General features: G+C 28.7%; 1 protein-coding gene across 5 annotated transcripts in view; it reads left to right on the forward strand.

Annotated features, from left to right (window-relative positions):
• The first annotated feature begins 649 nt into the window (after positions 1-649).
• Stim (stromal interaction molecule) overlaps positions 650-24,154 on the forward strand; it is a 34,669-nt gene continuing 11,164 nt past the window's right edge. For 2 of the 5 annotated variants that reach the window (XM_065506757.1, XM_065506756.1), the window contains exons 1-9: positions 651-832; positions 13,641-14,247; positions 14,314-14,471; positions 14,633-14,752; positions 14,817-14,929; positions 16,129-16,244; positions 16,307-16,479; positions 16,547-17,129; positions 18,887-18,934. In XM_065506757.1, coding sequence (XP_065362829.1) covers positions 13,800-14,247; positions 14,314-14,471; positions 14,633-14,752; positions 14,817-14,929; positions 16,129-16,244; positions 16,307-16,479; positions 16,547-17,129; positions 18,887-18,934 — 1,759 coding nt within the window. In that variant the 5' untranslated portion in view covers positions 651-832; positions 13,641-13,799. Of the gene's footprint in view, positions 833-13,640; positions 14,248-14,313; positions 14,472-14,632; positions 14,753-14,816; positions 14,930-16,128; positions 16,245-16,306; positions 16,480-16,546; positions 17,130-18,886; positions 18,935-24,154 lie in introns of all 5 variants that reach the window. The other 3 variants (XM_065506754.1, XM_065506758.1, XM_065506759.1) reach the window with 3 other exon arrangements.

The raw sequence follows: 24,154 nt of genomic DNA on the forward strand, positions 1-24,154 counted from the left end.
AATAAAGCGTAAAAAATGTATTCATACGGTTAGGAAAATATGCCCCTAGTTTGGAGATTCCAGAAATGAAAACAAAAAACACACCTCCACCTCGAAGTAAGCTTTATCGACTGCAGTTAGAAGGGAATGGCAAAATATTTCAAAGAAGTCGATTGACTCCGTAATTAGTTCAATGCATCGGCGCTGTGAAGCAGTAATAAAAAACAAAATATATCCAACAAAATATTGAGGCACTAAAAGGACCAGATAATTTTTGAAAAATTAAGTTTCATGGTTTTGTTATTTAGAACTTAACTGAATTTTAATCAAAACAAATATTTATTAAAATTATTTCAATATTAATAACTGTTACAAAATATTACGTACAACTTAATTTTGTAAATGATTTATTTACTATTTATTTTAATAAGCACCAAAAAATGGAATGTTTCATTTTGTAAAATCTAATAAGAAACACACATTCCTTGCTAATTTACCTCATAACCATTTCTTTTATTATTTACTACATATAAACATATTTTTCTGAGTGTATTTGATGCACTTTATAACAGCGCACTTCATTACCTTTAAATACAACTCTGTGCCGAAAAGGGAAAACAAAAAACAACAGTTGTCAACATTGTTCTTGTTAAATTTGACATTTGTATTTTTCATTCAATCGTAGTTGTTGGCACGGATATATTTTTTTTATTTTATTTAAGTAGAAACGATTTAACAATTTTTAACAACGCTTTTAAAGCACCAAAAACCAGAAATTTTATAAAAAATTCATAAACAACGAGTTTAACAACCTTCAAATATAATGTTTTATTAATAAAAGTGTTAAAAAATTGTAAGTTAATAGTGAAAAAAAGTTGCTCAAAAATATATTGGCGAATGCAAATTTGAAGGTATAGTCATTGTGTGAAAAATTAAAAAAAAAGTTTTGCAAATAAAAAAATGAAAAGCAAACCACACTCAGCTTGTATAACAAAAAAATGGCAATAAAATACAGCTAAATAATATAAATTACACAAAATGCAGTATTATAGAACAAGCTAAAAAGAAAATTTGTAAAATTAAAACAAATCGTAAGAAAATTACTGTTGTGTGGAAAGATGTTAAAACAAGTGAGATACCGTGAATATTTGTTGGAAAAAGTGCGCATCATAGAAAAACAAATAAACTAACAAATAGATTCACCTAGATTATTATTATTATTTGCAAAAACAGACGGAAAAAAACAATCTATAAAGCTGCTTCTTGATGTTTGATAGTTTGTTTGTGGGGTATGTTTGTCAATAAGATTGTGTGCGTTTGTGTTTGTCACACAGTGTTTGTTGTATGTGATGTTATTTTGTTGGTTTTTTTTTAGCTTTATATGGCTGTCAGTTTCGTGTGTTGTTTTTGGTTTGGTAATGAATTACTGGAAATAAAACGAAAAAAACAGCTTCTAAAGCAATCTTTTTTTCGTGTATAAAAAACAAACACGAACAATTTGAATTGATTAAAAATTATTAACTGTTTTTGTTGTACATACAAGCGTTTGAGAGTATTTGTGCATGAGAGTGTATATTTTTCTGATCCCCACATGATCGAGACCGACCATCAATTAATTATTTGTAGGGCTTTGTTGTAAATGTCATTATTATTGTAGTGAATAAACCGTCTCTATTTTTTTATTTTATAATAAAATTTCAACAAATCCACAGGTCTTAGAAATATTATTACATATTTACCGTAATTACTTCTTTTTTTATTATTGTTGTTGTAACAAACAACAATTACGTTGTATTTAAATATTATTTTTCCACATTTTTTTGTGTATATATTTTAAATACCTATACAACAGACCTGTTGCTTTAATTGTTTATTGTGTTATAGGAGGTAGTTGCTAAAGTAGTGTAGAGGGTTGGTTAAAAATAACAAAAAAAAAATAATTATTTATTGTAATTGAATGTTTTTATTTAAAAAAAATTTCATGAACATTTATTTGAAATTTAATTGGTTAACAAAAAAAGATATAAATTATTTAGGTACGTGTTTCGATTTATAACTAAATAATGATTAAGCAATTAGTCTTTAAATTATAACAATTTGTTTCAACATATTCTTATCGTTTTAGAATTATGTACTTTCCTTGCCCTTGGATCATTGAACAATAGGTGTGTTTTTGTTTTGATTTCATGCATAATGGATATTGAAAATCTTTTAGCACATTACTAGGTATTAATCTTTTAGCTCGATATTTTTTTCCAACGTTGCTACTGTTTTCAATAATTTGCTCTGGAGCACATCTGTCTTAAGTTTCAATATTTGTTCTTTAATCTACATTACCGTGATTTATCACCATTTTGAAATCTTATTTATGCCCATAATTTCAATAAATAGATATCTATCAGTGCGTAGCAGAGACCTGCACCGATCAATTTAATCAACGGTTTACACAAAAATCACGTACACAACATGACTACGCTCATTTACGACAAGAAATACAAACATTTTAACGAAAATGTTAATATCGGCGTAAGAAAAACATACGAAATAATATTTAAAAGTCTATTAAAATCTTTATTATACAGTGGATGACAAATGGGATTGTTATTCAAATAAACAAGGAAAAAATAGTTATATTTTTTATTTTAATGAATAACATTTTACAATTTAGAGTAAAAAAATATTTGATCAATAATTGTCGATTAATCGAATAAATTTATTTTCAACACAAAATTAAAAAGATTCTTAGAAATTATATTTCATTATGTGTGTTAAGATAAATACGTTAAATAAGTTTTTGAAAAAATATCGCATGCGATAAAAAAGTACTTAAAATATAAAAAATGCATAAAATTGCGTAAAATATTAGAAATTTTATTAACATTTTACAAAAAATACATTATTTACAGTAAATTTATAATTTCTATAAACATTTTTTCTTTGGGAAAAATTATATTCGTGCTTGAAAATATGTCAGTAACAATTTATCATATATGAGTACTGTGAGGGATGTGGACACTGTGACCAAATCCTAAATCCGTAAGGAATAAAACCTAATGAGGAATGAAGCTAATAAATAGTGCCTTTAAACTGCATTGATAGTTTTTCCAAATTGTATTTGTGAAAAATTATATTTTTGATAGAAAATATGAAATAGTATAAAATTTTCATATATGAGTTCTGTGAGGGATGTGGGCACTGTGACTAAATCTTACTACCCCAAGGCATAAAACCTAGTGGAGAATGAAGATAATAAATATTGATTTTAAAATGCATTAACAGTTTTTCGAAATTGTATTTGTGAAAAATTATGTTTGAAAATATGAAATAGTACAAAAATTTCATAGGGATGTGGACACTGTCTAAACCCTATTACCTCAAGATATAAAACCTTCAGTCCCCACTAGATTTGGCGAAAACAAAAGGAAATATTTGTAAGAAATAAAGGAAATATTTATATAAATATTGGGTGTATTGCTTAAAAATGCGGTATTTACAAAAGATATTTTTTGAACGCGTTTTTGGTTTTTAATAACTTATATGTCGTTTTGAAGGATACTATATCTATCATTTATTCTCACTTAGTGCGAGAGATGATTTGTGCGGTTCAGAAGTGGTGATTTTGACACGGATGACAAAGATCGCTCAGGCCAGCCAAAAAAGTTTGAAGACGAAGAATTGAAGGCATTACTCCATGAAAATTGTTGTAAAACTCAACAACAACTTGCAAAATCATTGGGAGCTACTCAAGCAGCAATTTCAAAAACGTTTACGAGCAGCAGAACTCATCCAAAAGCAGGGAAATTGGGTACCATACGAAATGAAGAGAGAGAGAGACCTTGAAAGATGATTTAGCATTTCCGAAATGATGCTTCAACGCTATGAAAGAATATAATTTTTGCCGCGAATCATTACTTGTGATGTATTCATTACAATAAACCCAAGTGTAAGAGATCATATGTCAAGCTAGGCCATCCAGCCGAATCGACACCTATTCCAAATATCCATGTCGCTAATGTAATGCTCTCTATTTGGTGGACTCAAAAGGGTCCTGTCGATTATGAGCTGCTGAAATCTAGCCAGACCATCACATGGAACTTGTACCGAACGCGAGCAGAATATGCGGCCAGACTTGAACGCTCGGTCACATATTGTAATACCTGATAAAATCTATTTAGAATGAAGTGCTAAATTATGAACTACTGAAATCTGAGCAGGCCAGACATAAAACCGTAATATTCCATTATGACAACGCCACATGTTGCAATACCTGTTAAACATATTTAGAAAGAAGTGGTTGGGAAGTTTTGCCTCACCTGCCTTTTGGTCCACACCTTGTTCCGTCCGACTACTATTTATTTCGATCGATGCAGAACGATCTCTTTCGTTCACTTTGGAACAGACTATCCGATTTTGGCTTGATTCGTTCTTGCCCTTAAAAAGATGAGCAGTTGTTTTGGCTCGAAATCGATATGTGGCCAGAAAGATGGAAAAAGGTCATAGCTAACAATGGCCAATACTTTGCACAAATTTATATTGTACAAATGTATCAATATAAAAGTTAAAAATGTCCCGGTAAATTCAGTTTGTTTTGGTAAATTCAGTTTGTTTTTTTTTCAAAATTTTGATTACTCAAACCCCACTAATAAATATACCGGTATTTATAAGCTAAAAATTAAAATAAGTTTGTTTTTAATAAAACTTAAACAATCTTTTTGAAATTATTTTATCACTCTTAACCGCATAATTATTCATTTAACACAAATTCTGCCTTAATGTAGCTTCAACCAGTATATATTTTTTATTTATGCATTTAATGGAAAAGTTTATAATTAAATAAATATAATTCTAAAACATTTACACCAGACAAATTTCTACGTAGGTATATAAAGTTTTACGTTTTAAATGTTTTCATAAAGAAATTGTATTTTATTATTGACACAAGTTGTGAAGTTGATTTTGTGGCATGATAAAAATATAGAAATAAACCATTTATGGCAAAATATGTTGTACTACAATATATACTTTCATATTAACACAAACAATGATAAAAGTTAACAATTCGCAAACAGTTGTATAAACAATGTTTAGATTTTGTTTGTATTATTTGATGTTTTAGAAAAATCTATAAAAATAAAGTAAACTTTTTGAGAAATTTAATTAAATTTTTTGTTTAAAAAAGCTAAAATTTCTCTCACAACAGTGATCTAAATTCGCTTATTTCTATTCCTTTTTTTTGTTGCTGATAAAGAATAATTATGTTTTTTTTCCCTAAGAGTGTGGATTGTGTGAAGGTGTCAGCAAATGGACTAAAGTTCATCGAACATAATGATAAATATAAGCAGGGTAGACAAATAAAGTGATACTTTGAAATATTTTAATTTATGTGTGAAAGATAAGTGATCATTCCTGAATTTGCTTATGCATATGAGCAATACAGGTATAAAAATATCAATAATAGGATTTGTATCTGTTCAATTTATGAAAAAATAAATAAGTTTTCTTGCATATTTAAAGCAAAATGGTCAGAACTAGTATCTTAGCAAAGACTTAATAATGTTTTGATACACTATTTAGTATTCCTTAAGTTTTATGTTCTTGTGATCAGGAAAGAGATTTGGTCATAATTTCCCCTTATTAGCTAGCTTTTAATGATATTTACCAGCATTTATTTAAAGCTTACAAACAAGTACAAATATTATCTCCGGTTTTAAACAATTAATTCAGAGTATTCGTTTGTTTTTTTATTTAAATTCTCAAGGTATCTGAAATATTGTCTGCCATATATTGTGTGAGATAAAATTTATTAATTATTATTTATCTATATTCATACACCACAATATCTAAATTATCTCATAAATTTTCCTATAACTTATATACAGCATTTAATTGTTGTTATTCCGCTTCTTCTTTTTTTATATTTCTATTTTTTTTTTATTAAGGAGTGAGATCGAAAAATTCTTAACATACATATATGTTTATAAAAAAGAAACCACTAAACTTACAGCTTTAATTTTTTTTTTATTTGATTGAAATTATTATTACAATTTACAAAAAAAATTATTTTTATAGTTTTAATCACTAGTGATGAAATTTTGAACCTTTTTCGGAAACCCTTCCATTAACGTTTTTATAGTGCTTTCTGTCACTTTGCTCGAACATGTAGTCCATCTCCGTTTAAAATCTACCACACTTTTGGACACCTTTTTTGTACTCTTCAATTCTCTTTTAACAAGAGCCCAATATCTCTCCACTGGCCTTAGCTCCGGGCAGTTTGGAGGATTTGCCTCTCTTGGTACAAATACCACATTATTGTTCTTGTACCACTCAAGGGCTTGTTTGCCATAGTGACAGGATGCCAAGTCAGGCCAAAAATAAGTGGACACATTATGAAGTCTTATGAATGGAAGCAGCCTTTTTTGTAAACATTCCTTGATGTAAATTTCGGTATTTATAGAGCCCGTTGTAACAAATGAGTGGCTTCTTTTGCCGCAACTGCATATTGCTTGCCATACCAAGAACTTTCTGGGAAATTTTGTCTGCTTTTGGGTCCTAAACTTTTCTTCAACATTCCCTCGAGCATCAGCAACATAAAATTTTTGACCTGGAAGTTGCGAAAAATCTGCCAGAACATACGTTTCGTCATCCATTATGCAGCAAGAATATTTTTTTATAAAACTTGACTTCAATTTCCGTGCTCTGTTTTTGGCCTCTAAATTTTTAGTAGCGTTCCTGTCAGGAACTTTTTGAGCCTTGTATGTTTTTAAACCTGCATTAGCTTTAACTTTTCGTACCAAATAGTCCGAGCACTGAGCTAACCGGGCTGCTTTCCTACCGGATGTGTTGGGAGCTCTTTTGAAAATGCGTTCTATTTTTTTGGCTTTAGAAACATCATGTGGACCATTCCTTCTACCTGAACCAGGTTTTCTATCAACTGACAAGTTCTCCCGGTACTGTTTAATAACATTGGAAACAGTTTGACGGCAGACCTTTGTATGCTTGGCCAACTTTTTGTAAGACCAAGTTGGGTTTTGTTGAAAATATTTAATAATTTCAGTACGCACTTTTTTCTGGTCACTCATTTTAATCAGATTAACAAAAAAATTAATATAATTGACATTACACATAATAACTGACATGTTTTTCAAAGGTAACTTGATCAAAAAAAAATTCAAATAATACTTGGGTTAAAAAATGTAATGAAAAACGTGTGTTAAGAATTTTTCGATCTCACTCCTTATTTATTATTATTATTATTACTTTTTTACTGAATTTGTTTCTCTTTTTTACATTGATTCACTTTCGAATGGTGTGTCATAGTGTTGCTGCCGTTATTTTTGTTTTTGTCATTTGTTGTGTTCAAAATAAACTTCTCTCAAGTTCAAGTAGTCGTTTAGAGCAAAAAAAAAACAAACATTCATTTTAATAATTTGTTATTTTTGTTTTTAGAATATTGAGTCCCAAAAAATTATGTACAGTGTTGGAAAAAATAATAGGGACGAACGAAAATTTCCACAATTTTCTGGAATTAAATAATTAACTTAATAATTAAATTAAAATTTCAGCATTTATTTTGAAACATTTGTACAATATAAATTTGTTCAAAGTATTAGTCATTGTTAGCTGTGACCTTTTTCCATATTTCTTCTGGCAACATATGGATTCCTATCCAAAAGAACTGCCAATTTCGGATAATCTGTTCCAAAGTGTAGCGTATCCCAGAGAGAGTGGTCTGCATTAGGGTTCTATAGCTGAAACAAAAAGTCGACTTTTCGAAATTTCGACTTTTTCCTTTTTTTAAAAGGTCGACTTTTCGAACTTTCGACTTTTTTCGTTTTTTAAAAAGTCGACTTTTCGAACTTTCGACATTTTAGATAAATCGACTTTTCGACTATTTTCGACTTTTTTAGACTATTTTCGACTTTTTCAACTTTTTACCATTTCTTGTAAAAAATATATAGTTTCTACATTTATTGATGCGCCTTTTGTAATGTTTAGCAATAAAAATAAAATTTATCAAGGCGATAATAGTTAGAAGAATTTTGTGTAGAAAAAAGCTTTATTTTATAAACATTTATTTAATATTTATATTAGCATACACTACAAAAAATGCAAGTGTACCAAATTACAATAGTTTTAGTTTAATGTTGAAATTAAATATTTTTTTAACAATCTAAAATGTCGACTTTTATAGACTATTCGACTTTTTTTCGACCAAAAAGTCGATTTCGACTTTTTTCAGTAAAACCTATAGAACCCTAGTCTGCATCGATCGAAATAATTTCTTTTTAATAACCCCCTGGACTATGAGGCGGGTGAGGCAAAACTTCCCAACCACTTCTATCTAAATAATTTTTAACAGGTATTCAACATGTGGTCGAGCGTTTTCATGATGGAATGTTAGTAATCTGGGCATTTTTTGGCCAATGCTTCCTTCAAACGAATCAGATGCGTTTGCTACAGGTTCCCTGTGATGGTTTGACCAAATATTGGTTGGATATTTGGGTTTTGTGTCGATTCGGCTGGTTAGCCGGGCTTCACATATGATCTCTTACGCTTTGGGTTATCTTAATGGATCCATTTTTCATCGCAAGTAATGATTCGATATAAAAATTATTTTCTTTCATAGCGTTCAAGTATCATTTCGGAAATGCAAAATCGTCTTTCAAGGCTTCTTGGCTTCAATTTTTTGGATGAATCCTGCTCTCGCAAAAGTTTCGAAATTGCTGATTGAGTAATTCCCAATAATTTTTCAAGCTCTAGTTGAGTTTTACAACAATCTTCATGGAGTAATGACTCCAATTCTTGGTCTTCAAACTTTTTTGGCTGGGCTAGGCGAATTCGCCATTTATGAACCGCACAAACCATCTCTCGCACGTTGAAACCAATGAAGCACATTCTCCATAAACTTTGGTGAACAGTCGTTGAGATTCAGCGGCACTTTTTCTCAAATAAAATAAGTAAAATAAGACATTTTCGAAGAACATTATAATGTTCAATAACTAACCGCGTTTAAAAGATACGCCAAATCTTTAATCCCAAATTTTTAAAAAATTTGTCCGTATTATTTTTTCAAATAATTAAACAAATAAAATATTTAAAAATATAACTATAAAAATTTAAACAGAATATCTCACTGAAGAAGCCAACAAAATAAAAAAAAATTGGAAACGTTGGGAATATTTTAAAAAAATCTTTTTAATTACATCGCAAGCGATAGGCAGTATTAGCTGAACAAAACCACAAATAAGTGAAATAATTGGGGGATTCAAACGGTCTGCTATTAGGTCGTATTGTCATAATGTCGTAAAATATTTTTTTAGTTTAAACAAATTCTTGTTGTGCTGCAAATAAAAAAGTGTTATTTTATGACAAACCAATAAACATAGTTCTAAAAGTCTTATAGTTTATAACTTTTTTGTTTGAAATCCAACAAAAATTTATTTAAACTAAAAAAATATTTTATGACATTATGACAATACGACCTAATAGGAGACCGTTTGAATCCCCCAAATATGTTTTTGAAAAAGTTTACAAGGTTAAGAATAAAGTGATTGTCACTATTATTTTTTCCTGTACTGTACATTGGACATAAACTAGTTTATGTGAGTGAGTAACTAACTAACTACGTCTATTTATGCTTTGGCTGTTATTTTCTTTCCAGCCATTAAAAATAAACCTTCAGAAAAAAACTGTATTTTTGTATAAGTTAGTCAGACAAACAGACTCAGCGACATCTACAGTGCTGAAAATAATGGTAGGGAGTATAAGAAATTGTAAAACAATTCTTGAAATTCCAAAGATAATTAAAATTTTCAATATTAATGTTTGATTGGAGTTTTGAAGGAGACAAATTATTATAAAAATTAGATCAATTATTCAGTAATTCTATTCGAAATATAATAGTTTTGACACAAATTCGAATCAAGTTACGTAATAATGGTGACATACCGAAATCTGCTCATGCAGAAATTACCACACTTCCCAAATAAAATGCTGTAAATACAAAAATTACGTCTCTTTCTGAAATTATCAGCCCAATTATGAATACAATTTCCTCGGGAGTTTTTCCCCTTTTCTCATTTTTCCTATTCAAATTCAATGAGAAAAAACTCCCAGGGAACAAACTCCCGCGGAATATTTTATTCATAATTGGGCTGTATGTATGAAAAACAGAAATACTGAGTCGATTTAAATCGATCGATTATTTCAACTAGTTCTTATACAAATGTCATCCCTTTATTAGGATTTTTTTTATTACTATCCACACAAATTTGTCCACAAATACGTTATATATTAAAATAAATCATATTTTAAAATTTTGTGTGGATACATAACACAATAAAATTCCATTCCGATCGATAGTGGAGTTAATTTAAGTTAAATTTTTTTCGAAATGAAACCACTTTCAGTTTTATAAGTGGAATTTTTATTAGTTTCTAATTACATTTACAATTATGTTTTTCTCATAATTTTAAATAAATTATTTACAAAAACTTGACTTTAGTTTTAATATACAAAAGATTTTTTTTTAAAATTTAATAGTGAAAAAAAATTTTTGGGTGAAAAAAAAATTCTAGGTAAAAAATATTTTTCCTGATTTTGACCCATTGTAGGTCCGACTTGCTTTGGTGTTATATACGCCATTGCAAAGGTCTATATTAATGACTTAGAAAACCAGATATAAGTAAGCAAGTAAAAGAGCTATATTCGGCTGTGCCGAATCTTATACCCTTCACCAAATTTACTTAAAAATATTTTTATTTGAAAAATTTAAAATTTTTTTTTCAAAATTTTTTTTTTTAATTTTATTTAAATTTTTTTTTTGGAAAAATAATTTTTGAAGTAAAAATTCGCGTTACAAATATTTTTTCCCGATTTTGACCCCTTGTAGGTCCTTACTATATATAGCCTAATATACATCGTTGCAATGGACTTTGAAATATCTATCATTAGATATCCATATTGTCTATATTAATGACTTAGTAATCCAGATATAGATCAAAAATAGGCCAAAAATAGAGGTTGTGCCGAGTTTTTCCTTACATCTCAGCCATTTGTGGGTCGAATTTGTCGATTTTAAACAGCAACCGAATCGGAAGAATTCCCAATATTTTGATGTACATATGAATCATGTATGTAAGTTATTTGGGTGCAACGGACAGTTGATTTCATCATACAGACAGACGGACATGGCTATATAGACTTCACTATCTATAACAATCCAGAATATATATAGTTTGTGGGGTCACAAATGAAAAATGTAGAAATTATAAATGGAATGACAAACATATATATACCGTTCCCGGTTTTTTCCTTATATCTCAGCCATTTTTAGGACTATTTTCTCGATTTTAAATAGCAACGACGGACATGGCAATATCGCTCGTTAAAGTTATTTTCGGAAGTGAGCCTTATATGGGAGCTATGACTCATTATGGATCGATCATAATAAAATTAGGTGAGCTGAACTTCGAATATATAAAACGTATTTGGAGAGAAAATTTGTGTAAATTAAACTTTTATGACCGATGAAGTGATATTTCGGGAAGTGAAATAATGGAACGATTTCAGCTAGTTTTAATAGGCTTCAATATGCATCAAATTTGATTGAAATATCTTTAAAATTACGACCTGGAAAGACAGCCAGACGGATGGAAGGATGGACATCGTTTAATTGAATCTGAAAATGATTCAGAGTCGATCGGAATACTTTACGGCAGTTTTAATGCATGTTTTAATATAATCAAAAGCTAATAGCAAGCAGTACGTTTCTAATGAAATCCCAAAATATCTTGCACTTTTACTAGCTACTGTAATCACCGGCATTGTAGTTTTTAAACTTTTTTTATATTTTTTTTCTAAATATTTATCTTTGTATTAGTTGTTATGTTTACAAATGTATTAAAAACCGTTTAATTAACAAACACTTTTTATTTAACTATAATTCAAATAAAAAAATATATATCTTTTATCGTTTTTTTATATGTCTTGTGGCGTTTTTATCTGTACGCGCAAATAAATTCGGCTTTTTTTTTTATTAACTGACTCACCTTAATTAAAAATATTCTTAATAATGGGTAGGTGGGTGTTGGAGTCATAGAGTGAGTGTTGGTGACTGAGCCATGCATTCACAGCATGATCTCTTAGGGTATTATCTAGTTTTTGTAAGTCATGTTTGATTTTCAAATGTGGTTATACATACATTCTTCCCTACAGAAAACTATATGCAAATTTCCTGTGTTTTGTTTTGCAACTGTTTACTTTTTCATTTGCACTTATTCGAAGAAGTAGAACGAACACCAACAAGTGATTAAGATGCTAAAACTTTAAGAATTCGTTTTGTATTTAACATTATTTCAATAGTTTGTCTTTCATTAGCATTTGATTTTTTTTTATCAAACTTATTTTATTGTGCTTTCTTAAGAATTATTTATAAAATAGATAAAAAAAGTGGGTGAAATTTCACAATTTTATCTTGTTTATATGTCGAATATTTATTTATCTTTATGGTGCAAAATTGTAGGTGTAAATTTAGACTTTTTTATTAAAAACAACATCAATCAAATTGTATATTGGGAGTGTGACTTAAAAATATGGGACATTTTTAAAATTTTAGCTTTTTTTTAACATTTGTACAATATAAATTTACTCAATACTTTGAGTCACTGTTAGTTATAACCTTTTCCCATCTTTCTGGCAACATATAGATTCCGAACCAACAGAACGATACATCTTTTGTGGCCAAGAACGATTCAAGCCAATAACGGATACTCTGTGCCAAGAGAACAGACAGAGAGTTCTACATAGATCGAAACATTAAGCGGTTGAGGCAAACCTTCCCAACCACTTTATTCTAAATACATTTTGACAGGTATTGCAACAAGTGGCCGAGCGTTGTAATGATCCATTACGGTTTCATGTTATTCTACATAGATCGAAACATTAAGCGGTTGAGGCAAACCTTCCCAACCACTTTATTCTAAATACATTTTGACAGGTATTGCAACAAGTGGCCGAGCGTTGTAATGATCCATTACGGTTTCATGTTATTCTGAGTATTTTTCGCTTCAAACCAATCAGTTGCATTCGTTACGATTTTGAGTAATATTTTTGTTTGAGTTTTTTGTTTCCGCTCTTTGAATATTTTCTCTATAACTGAAATTGTTAATTTATGTATATCTAGAATTGCTTTTCAAATAATTATTTTCAATATAAGATTATGACTTGGCAGCAGAAGAATGTGTTCATCAACTGAAAATGATCATGATCAATCAACAAATTAATGGCCAGTCTCTGACAACTTGTAGTTCCAACAAATAAGCTAAAGGTCAATTGCTAAATCTGCTTTTCATCATGACCTTTGATTTGAACAATTAATTTTACACACATGACAAATTGAAATAGAAACCAGTATAACTATAAACATTGTTATGTTAAGGGTGTTTTTTTATATTTTAGTTTTTTAAAATTCTCTATTTAGCTAATAATTAAATTACCACAAAGAACAATCAAATGTTTTAAGAAAGAAGCCTTAAAAGTGTTTAAAATACCTCAAAACTTTTTTTTCAATTGCTATAAACTCAAAAGGCATTTGTCAATTTATTTCTGCATTTTATATAGAAAACAAATTATTAATAAACAAATTATTCTTTTATTTACAGCCTCTTTTTTTTTAAAAAATCTCTTTTTCATAGTTTGTTTTCTCTTTCAATCTGTTTCACAATAAATTTATTTCCAAACCACACTTTTCTAACGAATATTTTTGTGTGCCTTTAAGTGCTGTGCGACAGACAGTGTAATAGTTTTGCAAAGAAAACAGAATGCAGTTTTTTCAAGTTTTAGCCACATTTACACTATTGACTTTAACTACACATAAATGTTTAGTAAACAGTAATTCCGCCCCCGGCGATAATAAAGCGGGCGGTAATCGTTTCAATACCCACCTAAGTGCAGTAGACAGTGGCGGTCAGCCGCCAACGGCCAGCAATCATCAGAGATATCAACACATACCACCGCATCAGCAGCAGCAGGCGCATCATCAACAGCATCACAGCCAGCATCAATATGCGTCTCATGCAGCCGCAGGCGGTGGTGCTGGTGGTGCTGGCCACAATATGGTGGGTAGTGGCATTCACCATCCCTCCCATGGAGCTGTTATAGGTAGCCAGCATATTTATCATCCAGCTCCGAATAGTGGTCATGCGGAACACAAAAATACCTACAATCTTTTAAGTGAAGCCATGTCTCAGGCCGTTAGTAATGAATTTAGTAAGTATTTTTCAATATTTTAAAACAATTTAAAAAATTTTTCTAAATTTAATCTCTTTATTTTAGGCTCTCTAGGCAGTGGTTCGGCCGATGGTGCTTGTCATGCTGATGATCTTGATTGTTATAATGATCAAGATCGTTTGGGCATGGAGGCTATTAGAAGTTTACATCGTCAATTAGATGACGATGATAATGGCAATATTGATTTAAGTGAATCTGATGATGTAAGTTATTATATTCATTGTATTGTTATATTGTTATATTATTAATACATATTTCTAATTTGTTATTGTTTTTATTATTGTATTATTTTTACAATTGTTTTGCATGTTGTATTAATAAAACAAATTACTTGTGTTTTATATATTATTGTTTTGTAATTCAGTTTTTGCGTGAAGAACTTAAATACGATTCGGGCTATGAAAAACGTCAAAAAGCTTTCCATTTCAATGATGACATGCATATATCTGTTAAAGAGTTATGGGAGGCCTGGTTGAGATCTGAGGTGAGTTTATGGTTTTCAATTTATTATTAACATCTTTAATTCAATTTGTTACTAATTTTTATAGGTTCATAACTGGACTACGGAACAGACCACCGATTGGTTGGCCCAATCTGTACAACTTCCACAATATGTAGATCTATTTAAACAGCATAAGGTTTCAGGCGCTAGTTTGCCACGGTAAGAATGAATTTTAATTGTAGAAATTATCTCAGTTTTAATTTTTTACTGCATGAATTTATATTAGTAAAAATATTACTCATACTCCTTTTAATTGATCGCAAAATATTCATAAAAAAATCTTTATCTTTCAATATCTAATTTTTGGTCTTCAATTTGTGGCTGTTTTCTAGAATACTGATAGAAAAAGAGTTGCAAGTTTAAGTTTTCATTCGTTTAATGTTTTCTAAAAGAAAACTAATAGTGTAATTTTTCTAAAAGAAAACTAATCGTATAATTTTTCTAAAAGAAAACTGATCGTAAAAGGTTCTATAGAAAAAGCTTTCGTGTAAGGTTCTAGAAATCTGATAGTGTCAAGTTTTCTATATTAATCTGTACGTGTCAAGTTTTCTAAAAGTAGACTGATCGTGTAGTCTTTAATACAAAACAGAACGAGAACAGATCTTCTAAACAAAACGAATCGTTAAAAGTTTTTTAAAGAAAACTTATCTTGAAAAGCTTTTTAAAGAAAGCTGAACGTGTAAAGTTTTCTATAGAAAACTGATATAGAAAACTTAACACGATCTATAGAAAACTGATCGTGTAAAGTTTTCTATAGAAAACTGATCGTGTAAAGTTTTCTATAGAAAACTGATCGTGTAAAGTTTTCTATAGAAAACTGATCGTGTAAAGTTTTCTATAGAAAACTGATCGTGTAAAGTTTTCTATAGAAAACTGATCGTGTAAAGTTTTCTATAGAAAACTGATCGTGTAAAGTTTTCTATAGAAAACTGATCGTGTAAAGTTTTCTATAGAAAACTGATCGTGTAAAGTTTTCTATAGAAAACTGATCGTGTAAAGTTTTCTATAGAAAACTGATCGTGTAAAGTTTTCTATAGAAAACTGATCGTGTAAAGTTTTCTATAGAAAACTGATCGTGTAAAGTTTTCTATAGAAAACTGATCGTGTAAAGTTTTCTATAGAAAACTGATGGCAAAGCACTTGTTACCCAACTTATATAAAAAAGACCTTTCCTACATGGAATACGGGTGGTATGAGTGATTATTTATTAAAGTTACGATCTGATGTACAAAAATTGCAAAATACTAAAACGGACAACGTGTTGTATGAGTAATATTTTATCAATATATTGATTGAGGAGGAGTTTTTGATTGATGTAATAAATTTAAATGGTTTTATTTCGTTGTTTCTATATTTAGATTAGCTGTTAATAATATGCATTATGTCAGCAATGTTTTGGGCATTAAAGATCCCATACATAAACAAAAAATTGCCTTAAAAGCCATGGACGTGGTATTATTTGGACCACCTAGAGGTAATAATACAAATTTTCTTAATTTTTAATAATATATTTTAAAATATGATTTTAATTTACAGAGACTGGCACTCGTTGGAAAGATTACATTTTAGTAACTTTACTATTAAGTGCTATAATTGGTTGTTGGTATGCTTACCAGCAAAATAAAAATGCTAAAAGACATTTACGGCGTATGGCTCAAGATATGGAGGGTTTGCAGAGAGCTGAACAAAGCTTGCAGGAAATGCAAAAGGTAATACAAAAAAATATTTAATATGAAACTTAACTTTTTAAAATGTTTATGTTTGTTTTAATTTTAGGAACTAGAACGTGCTCGCCTGGAGCAAGAGAATGTGGCCACCGAAAAAATGGATTTGGAGCGTCGCCTCAAAGAAGTACCCACCTTGACTTCCTCCAATTCCGATCTGGAAGTTCAACAGCTGAAAAAGGAAATTGAAATGCTGCGCACCGAATTGTCTAGGGCAGAAATTGAATTGGTCGATAATTGCTGGGCACCACCGCCCCAGCTACAATCCTGGCTGCAATACACCTATGAGCTGGAGAGTAAAAATCATTTGAAGAAACGTGTTTCGGCCGAGAAACAATTGCAATCGGCCCGAGAAGCTTGTGAGAAGCTACGCAAGAAACGTACAAGTTTGGTGGGTGCTTTCGTTTCCACTCATGGCAAAAGTATTGATGATGTGGATCGTTCGATTGTCGAGGCTCGTAATTCGCTGGGTGAAGTCACGAATGAGTTGCAAGAACGTTTACACCGATGGAAACAAATCGAACAGTGTATGGGCATGAATATTGTCAATAATAATGGTTTGCCCTATTTGGAGAGTGTGCTGTATGGCCGTAATGGCGGCGGTGGTAGTGGTTCTTCTGTTAAAAGTTCAAGAGGTGAGCAATTTTAGTTTGTAAGTAATTTTTAGAGGGAATGTGCAACTAATTGTGTGAAACAAAGAGAAGAAATTGGATTTTGTAAAAATAATTTTTTTTTTTTTTTTTAAAAATGGTTTGTGTAAAAAAAATAACGTTTGTGATGTGAATAGATGGTATTCATTTCAAAAAAGGGAAAATTACACATGAAAAAAAATCAAAAAAAAGTTGTATTTTTTTGTGTAATCAAGTTTTTGTTGTATAAAAGTGTAAAAAAATCAGAGTGTAATTTTCCATTTTTCTGAAATGAATAACCTTATAGTTTTATAAAAGAACGATTTTTGTGGAAAATGATTTGCAAACAGTTTTTTGTGAAAAAATTTTTTCTGGTAATAATTGTGGAAAACTAATTTTTGTTTCAAAAATGTTGTTTTTGTGAAAACTGCTTAAGACTGCTTTATGACAGGTTTATACTTTATTATATAAAAATAGTAAAAATGGCTTTTAGTATAACATTGGTTTTTAGTATTGTATATAAACGGGTTTTAGTATAAAAATGGTTTTTAGTATAAAAACGCTTTTTAGTATAAAAACGATTTTTAGTGGGTTTTAGTATAAAAACGGGTTTTAGTATAAATACGGGTTTTCAGTATAAAAACGGTTTTATGTTTAAACACGACTTTTAGTATAAAAACGGTTTTTAGTATAAAAGTGGTTTTAAGTATAAAAACGTGTTTTATTATAAAAACGTTTTTTAGTATAAAACGGTTTTTATTATAAAAACGGGGTTTTGTATGAAAACAATTTTTAGTATAAAAATGGATTTTATTATAAAAACGGGTTTTAGTATAAAAACGGTTTTAAATAAACACGACTTTTAATATTAAGCGGTTTTTAGATAATGGTTATTAGTATAAAAACGGGTTTTAGTATAAAAACGGTTTTTAGTATAAAAATGTTTTTATTATAAAACGGTTTTTAGTATAAAAATGTTTTTATTATAAAACGGTTTTTAGTATAAAAATGTTTTTATTATAAAACGGTTTTTAGTATAAAAATGTTTTTATTATAAAACGGTTTTTAGTATAAAAAAAGTTTTTATTATAAAACGGTTTTTAGTATAAAAATGTTTTTATTATAAAACGGTTTTTAGTATAAAAATGTTTTTATTATAAAACGTTTTTTAGTATAAAAAAAGTTTTTATTATAAAACGGTTTTTAGTATAAAAACGGGTTTTAGTGTAAAACGGGTTTTAGTATAAAAACGGATTTTAGTATAAAAACGTTTTTTAGTATAAAAACGTTTTTTAGTATAAAATCGTTTTTTAGTATAAAAACGTTTTTTAGTATAAAAATGTTTTTTAGTATAAAAACGTTTTTTAGTATAAAAACGGTTTTTATTATAAAAACGGTTGTTATTATAAAAACGGTTGTTATTATAAAAACGGCTTTTAGAATAAAAACGGTTTTTATTATAAAAACGGCTTTTAGTATAAAAACAGTTTTTAGTATAAAAACGGGTTTGAGTGTAGTTTTTAGTAAAAACGGTTTTTAATGCAAAAACGGTTTTTAGTGTAAAAACGGGTTTTAGTGTAAAAACGGTTTTTCGTATAAAAACGTTTTTTAGTATTAAAAGGATTTTTAGTACAAAAACGTTTTTAATATGGAGTCAGTCATAAGAAAATTTAAACTTCAAATTGTTTTTAGTATAAATTAGACATTAGTTGTAAATTTCTAATGATTTAATTTGTCTAAATTGTATTTATTATACCTTACAGCACGCATTACCAGCAGCTCAGATGATTTAGATGATGAATCTGTTCAAGGTAAGCTAAATTTTGAAAATTTTTCCTTGGTCTCTGCCGAATAATACAATTAGAGAGAGAGAGAATTAAACAGAAAATCAAAACTTTTTCTCATACAAATCGAAACTATAAAGAAAATAATCTCTAAATGTTCCATGATCAAACAAGAAAAAACATTTCAAATGTTAAATAACGAAACTAGAAAGATGTTTTTTTTTTTAAACAGAAAAATTTAAAAACAATTTCTGTTTATTTTATCAAAACAATCTATAGTTCTTATGCCCAGTTTTTGCATAAAAAAAACATTTTATAATAAGTTTTCAAAAACCTAAATCTATCATAAATAGGATCTTATAAATGCTGTGTCTGTCATACTATTTCCGTTTTATTTTTATACATACATAATTATTTCTACATATTATTATTGTAATATTAAGTGCAATTTTTTTAGTCTGTATTTAAATTTAAAAAAACATGTTTTTGCATTTTACTTATATTTTTTTTTTGTTAATGTCCTAAGAATCTACTTTAGTTTGTTTTCAAAACTATTTTTCTCCTTTTGTTATTGTTAATTTGTATAATGTTTTATATTTAGACCCAAGACATACTTTCCAAAATTCCTTTTTTTATCATTATACTTTAAACTGTATTGTATTGTTCTTTACAATAAAAAAATATTATTATTATTACTTTTAAATTTAGCATCTTTTGAATAAACGTTTGATTTAATTTTTTAAATATATTATTTCTCTTTATTGTTTTTGTTAAGTTTTTGTATATAAATAGCTACTTTCCTTTTATCCTTGTAAATTGCTAATGTATGCTTTAATCCTTTCCGGTGCTTATTATTTATTTTATAGACATGATTGTGTTTATTGGAATTTATTTATTTACATGTTAAATATTAGTTTGTTTTTTTTTAAATTCTTGTTAAGTTTGGTTTGTACTTTTACATACAGCATTAAAATGTACATATATTTATATAATTTGGAGTGTGTACAATGTATAAAGTGGCAGAGTTTTGAATTTATATAGTTTCAATTGCTATTGCAGGTAATTTATTTTTAAAAGAGAAACAGCATGTACTACTTAGTAGAAACAAATATATTAAATTTGTCTATAGAAAATTGATCATGTTAAAGTTTTCTATATAAAATTGTTCGTGAATAAGTTTTCTATAGAAAACTGATCGTGAAGAAGTTTTCCATAGAAAAGTGATCGTGACGAAGTTTTCCATAGAAAACTGATCGTGATGAAGTTTTCCATAGAAAAGTGATCGTGACGAAGTTTTCTATAGAAACCTGATCGTGAAGAAGTTTTCCATAGAAAACTGATCGTGATGAAATTTTCCATATAAAACTGATCGTGAATAAGTTTTCCATCGAAAACTGATTGTGGATAAGTTTTCTATAAAAAAACTGATCGTGAAGAAGTTTTTCATAGAAAACTGATCTCGAAGAAGTTTTCTGTAGAAAAGTGGTCGTGATGAATTTTTCTATAGAAAACTGATCGTGATGAATTTTTCTATAGAAAACTGATCGTGATGATGAAGTTTTTTATAGAAAACTGATCGTGATGATGAAGTTTTTTATAGAAAACTGATCGTGATGATGAAGTTTTTTATAGAAAACTGATCGTGAAGAAGTTTTCTGTAGAAAAGTGGTCGTGATGAAATTTTCTATAGAAAAAAGATCGTGAATAAGCTGAAACTAAAAAACTGAACTTGACCAAGTTTTCTAAAGAACACTTAACTGAAATGCTTTTAAATTTTTGTTGATTTCGAGAAATGTCTAATTAGGGACCAGAAATAGTAAGGCATCTTATCAAAAACCTAGATAAAGCTCCGTGCTAGATCATGATAAGATCAGAAATATTCAATTCTCATACAACATCATCCAGTAAGCAAGTTGTGGTTTATCGTCTGGCAAACACTTATAGCAAATATGTTTCTAACATGATTAATTCGAAAACTAGGGACTCCCCACGTTTAAACAATCATCATGACCAACATAGATAGACATAACAAATAGATCCTAACACCGGATTGGTTTAAATATTATAGGTACCCCAGTGGCCCAAACAAAGTAGTAAGTATCAAGGCTAAAATTGAGACGTACATAAAGTGTAGTAAAGTGAAGATCCGGGCTTCATAAACAATTGGGTTTCTTATTTTTTTTAACATTTCTAATTTGTTTTTTTCATTATAAATTCCATTTTCATTGCAAATTGAAAATAAATATAAATACGAACTTACTAAAAAGACGCTTAAAACATGAGCAAGAAAGATAAACGTGTCCCCCAACCAAAATATAAGGTAAGAATCCGTTGATTTTTGTAACTCTCTGTATTGCTGTCTTGTATTATTAACAAAATTTTCTGTTTTTTCTTTACTATTTGGATTATTTATTACACGTTAACTAATGTTGGCATGATGGTTGTAAAGTTGCATTTTAGTTGCATTAATACAAATCTTTTGCGGGACAAAACTCATTTTCAATTCATTACTGTAACATTTAAATCACTCCAGCTACTAAAAGTACCATCCACTACTGTAGTTTCTGTTTAGCATTACAGATTTTTGTAGTTTCTGTTTGTGATAATTTTGTATATTTATGTATTTGTTTTAATGATCTTTTTTCTCGTTTAGTTTCCATCTATTTTCTGTTTCATATAAGTATATGTATATTTTTTTGCTGTCAAAATCAATCATATTTCAATAATGCTTGTAAATACATGTAATTTTTGCCCACAATCTGTTTAACAAAAAAAAAATATTATATTTGTAAACATTTTGCGAATATTTTAGTTTGTAAGTTTCTTTAGTTTAGTTAAATTCAATGTTGTTTATGTTAATGAAAAATATTTAATTGAAATAACACATTTATGGCATATTATTTTCTAAGAAAAATGTGTGGAATTTTTAAAATGTTGCCCACCACCTTGCAATGTGTTACCTTTTTATGAAAACAACGAACGAAGTAGAATATGATTTTAACAAGGCTTCAATAGCTTTTTTGTGACATGTTAAACAATTAGATTTATGTTTGTAATTTCAAAAAATTGTAATTGCGGACATTAGATTGAAAGTTTATATAAATCTGAAAAAAAGTTTACAATTTATAAGAAATACTTGATATGTTGTGGAGGTATTGCGGTATTTTGCGATATTAAAAGTACTTATTACACGTACTGAATTTATCATCCCTGGTGTGCGTGTGAATGTAAATAGGAGTGAGAGAATTTTGACAGGACTATCTACTTAGCTTTGTTTGTTTACATTCATTGAAACATGAGATTTAGTATAATTTTTGTGTGATAATCTAACTCATGCAACAACAAAATTCATGTTAGTCAATGTATTTTGTTGTTGTATCAGACATATGATTTGTTGTATTTTTGTTTGACAATACAGTGTATTTGTCTCTATATATGTCCCTGTATTTCGGATGTAGCAAATACATAAAAAATTAATGTTTTCCATTGCCGGGAAATAATGAAAAATGTGTTCATTTCTTATAATTTTTATTAAATACTAAATTAAGCCAAAAACCAGTAAAGTTTTTCGTTTGTTTTTACCAATGTAGGTCTAACGTTTTTTAAGGATTAATAATATAACAAGTAAGAGAGCTATATTCGGCTGTGCCGAATCTTATATACCCTTCACCAAATTATACTTTAAAATAAATTTGTTTAAATATTTTTAGGTAAACAAAATTTAATTGTTTTTTTAATTGTTTTTCAAAATTTTTTTTTAATTTTTTGAAAAAAATTTTTTTTCCAATTTTTTTTTTTGAAAAAAAATTTATGAGAACAAAATTTTTTGATGAAAAAAAAATTCGGGTTAAAAAATATTTTTCCCGATTTTGACCCATTGTAGGTCCAACTTACTATTGCCTTATCTACATCGTTGCAATGGACTTTGAAATATCTATCATTAGATATCCATATTGTCTATATTAATGACTTAGTAATCCAGATATAGATCAAAAATAGGTCAAAAATCGAGGTTGTCCCGGTTTTTTGCTCATATCTCCGTTATTTATGGACCGATTTTGCTGATTTTAAATAGCAAACTTCTCGAAAGCATGTCTGACAGAATTATTGAAGATTTGGATCCCGAAGATATCTGGGGTCTTCAGAAAATTGATTTCAACAGACAGACGGATAGACAGACAGACGGACATGGCTTAATCGACTCTGCTATCTATAAGGATCCAGAATATACAGTGGTGGCCAGGAATTTAAGACAAAAATTGTTTGCTAAATTCCACGTGATTGTCAATTATTTTTTTAAATATTTCCACAAATATGTATGCATGAGGACTGTTTTAACACACAAGTGTGTTTTATTCGACTGTGTCAATTCATACACATTCACCACGAACACATACAATTTTTCTACAACTTGACCAACAAATTTTTTTTTTAAATAAACATATTTTCTCACATTTATATCATTATATTTTTATTATTATAAAATATTTGGACCAAATTTCGTATTTTTAGTTCCATTAGTTTCGCTCATATCATTTTATTAACAGCGGATGTTCGTTGAGGTGGGTCAACGTATTTCCACATATCTTTGTCCATATATGTTTTACCGATTTTTCCAAACATTTTTCAGAAACTAGAAACATTAATAATAAATTTCATACCCTTAGAGGTCCTTTTATTTTGGCTATATCGCACTTAAAATTCAGTTGATGAAAAAAATTCAAGTATTTGTCTTAAATTGGTGGCCACCACTGTATATACTTTATAGGGTCGGAAATGAAAAATGTAGAAATTACAAACGGAATGACAAACTTATATATACCCTTCTCACGAAGGTGAAGGGTATAATAATAGTATTTGACTAGACTTGTCACATTCGTAATTTTAATCGATCAAAATTTAATAATGTCTATACTTTTATTAAAAGATTTATGAGTTAAGAAGTCCGACTAAGTTAATTCTGAAAAAAAGTTTTTTCAGAATTTAAATCAGAATGTATATATATGAACATATTTAAACCAGTATTTTTGTCATTATTTACTCAAAATATGAATATTCTTAGATGTTTTAGAATGTTAAGCATTTCAATCATTTCTTTAAGAACTTAAAATTTCTAATCTACATAAATGTATCCTCAATATTAGTAAAAACATCTTGACCAATTTTTAAGGATATTTAAATATTTTTATTGGGTGTATGACTTAAAAATGCGTGATTTTATCAAATTTATTGCTTTCATTTTGAAAC

The sequence above is a fragment of the Calliphora vicina genome, chromosome 4, assembly GCF_958450345.1.
Source record: "Calliphora vicina chromosome 4, idCalVici1.1, whole genome shotgun sequence".
Classification (NCBI taxonomy): domain Eukaryota; kingdom Metazoa; phylum Arthropoda; class Insecta; order Diptera; family Calliphoridae; genus Calliphora; species Calliphora vicina.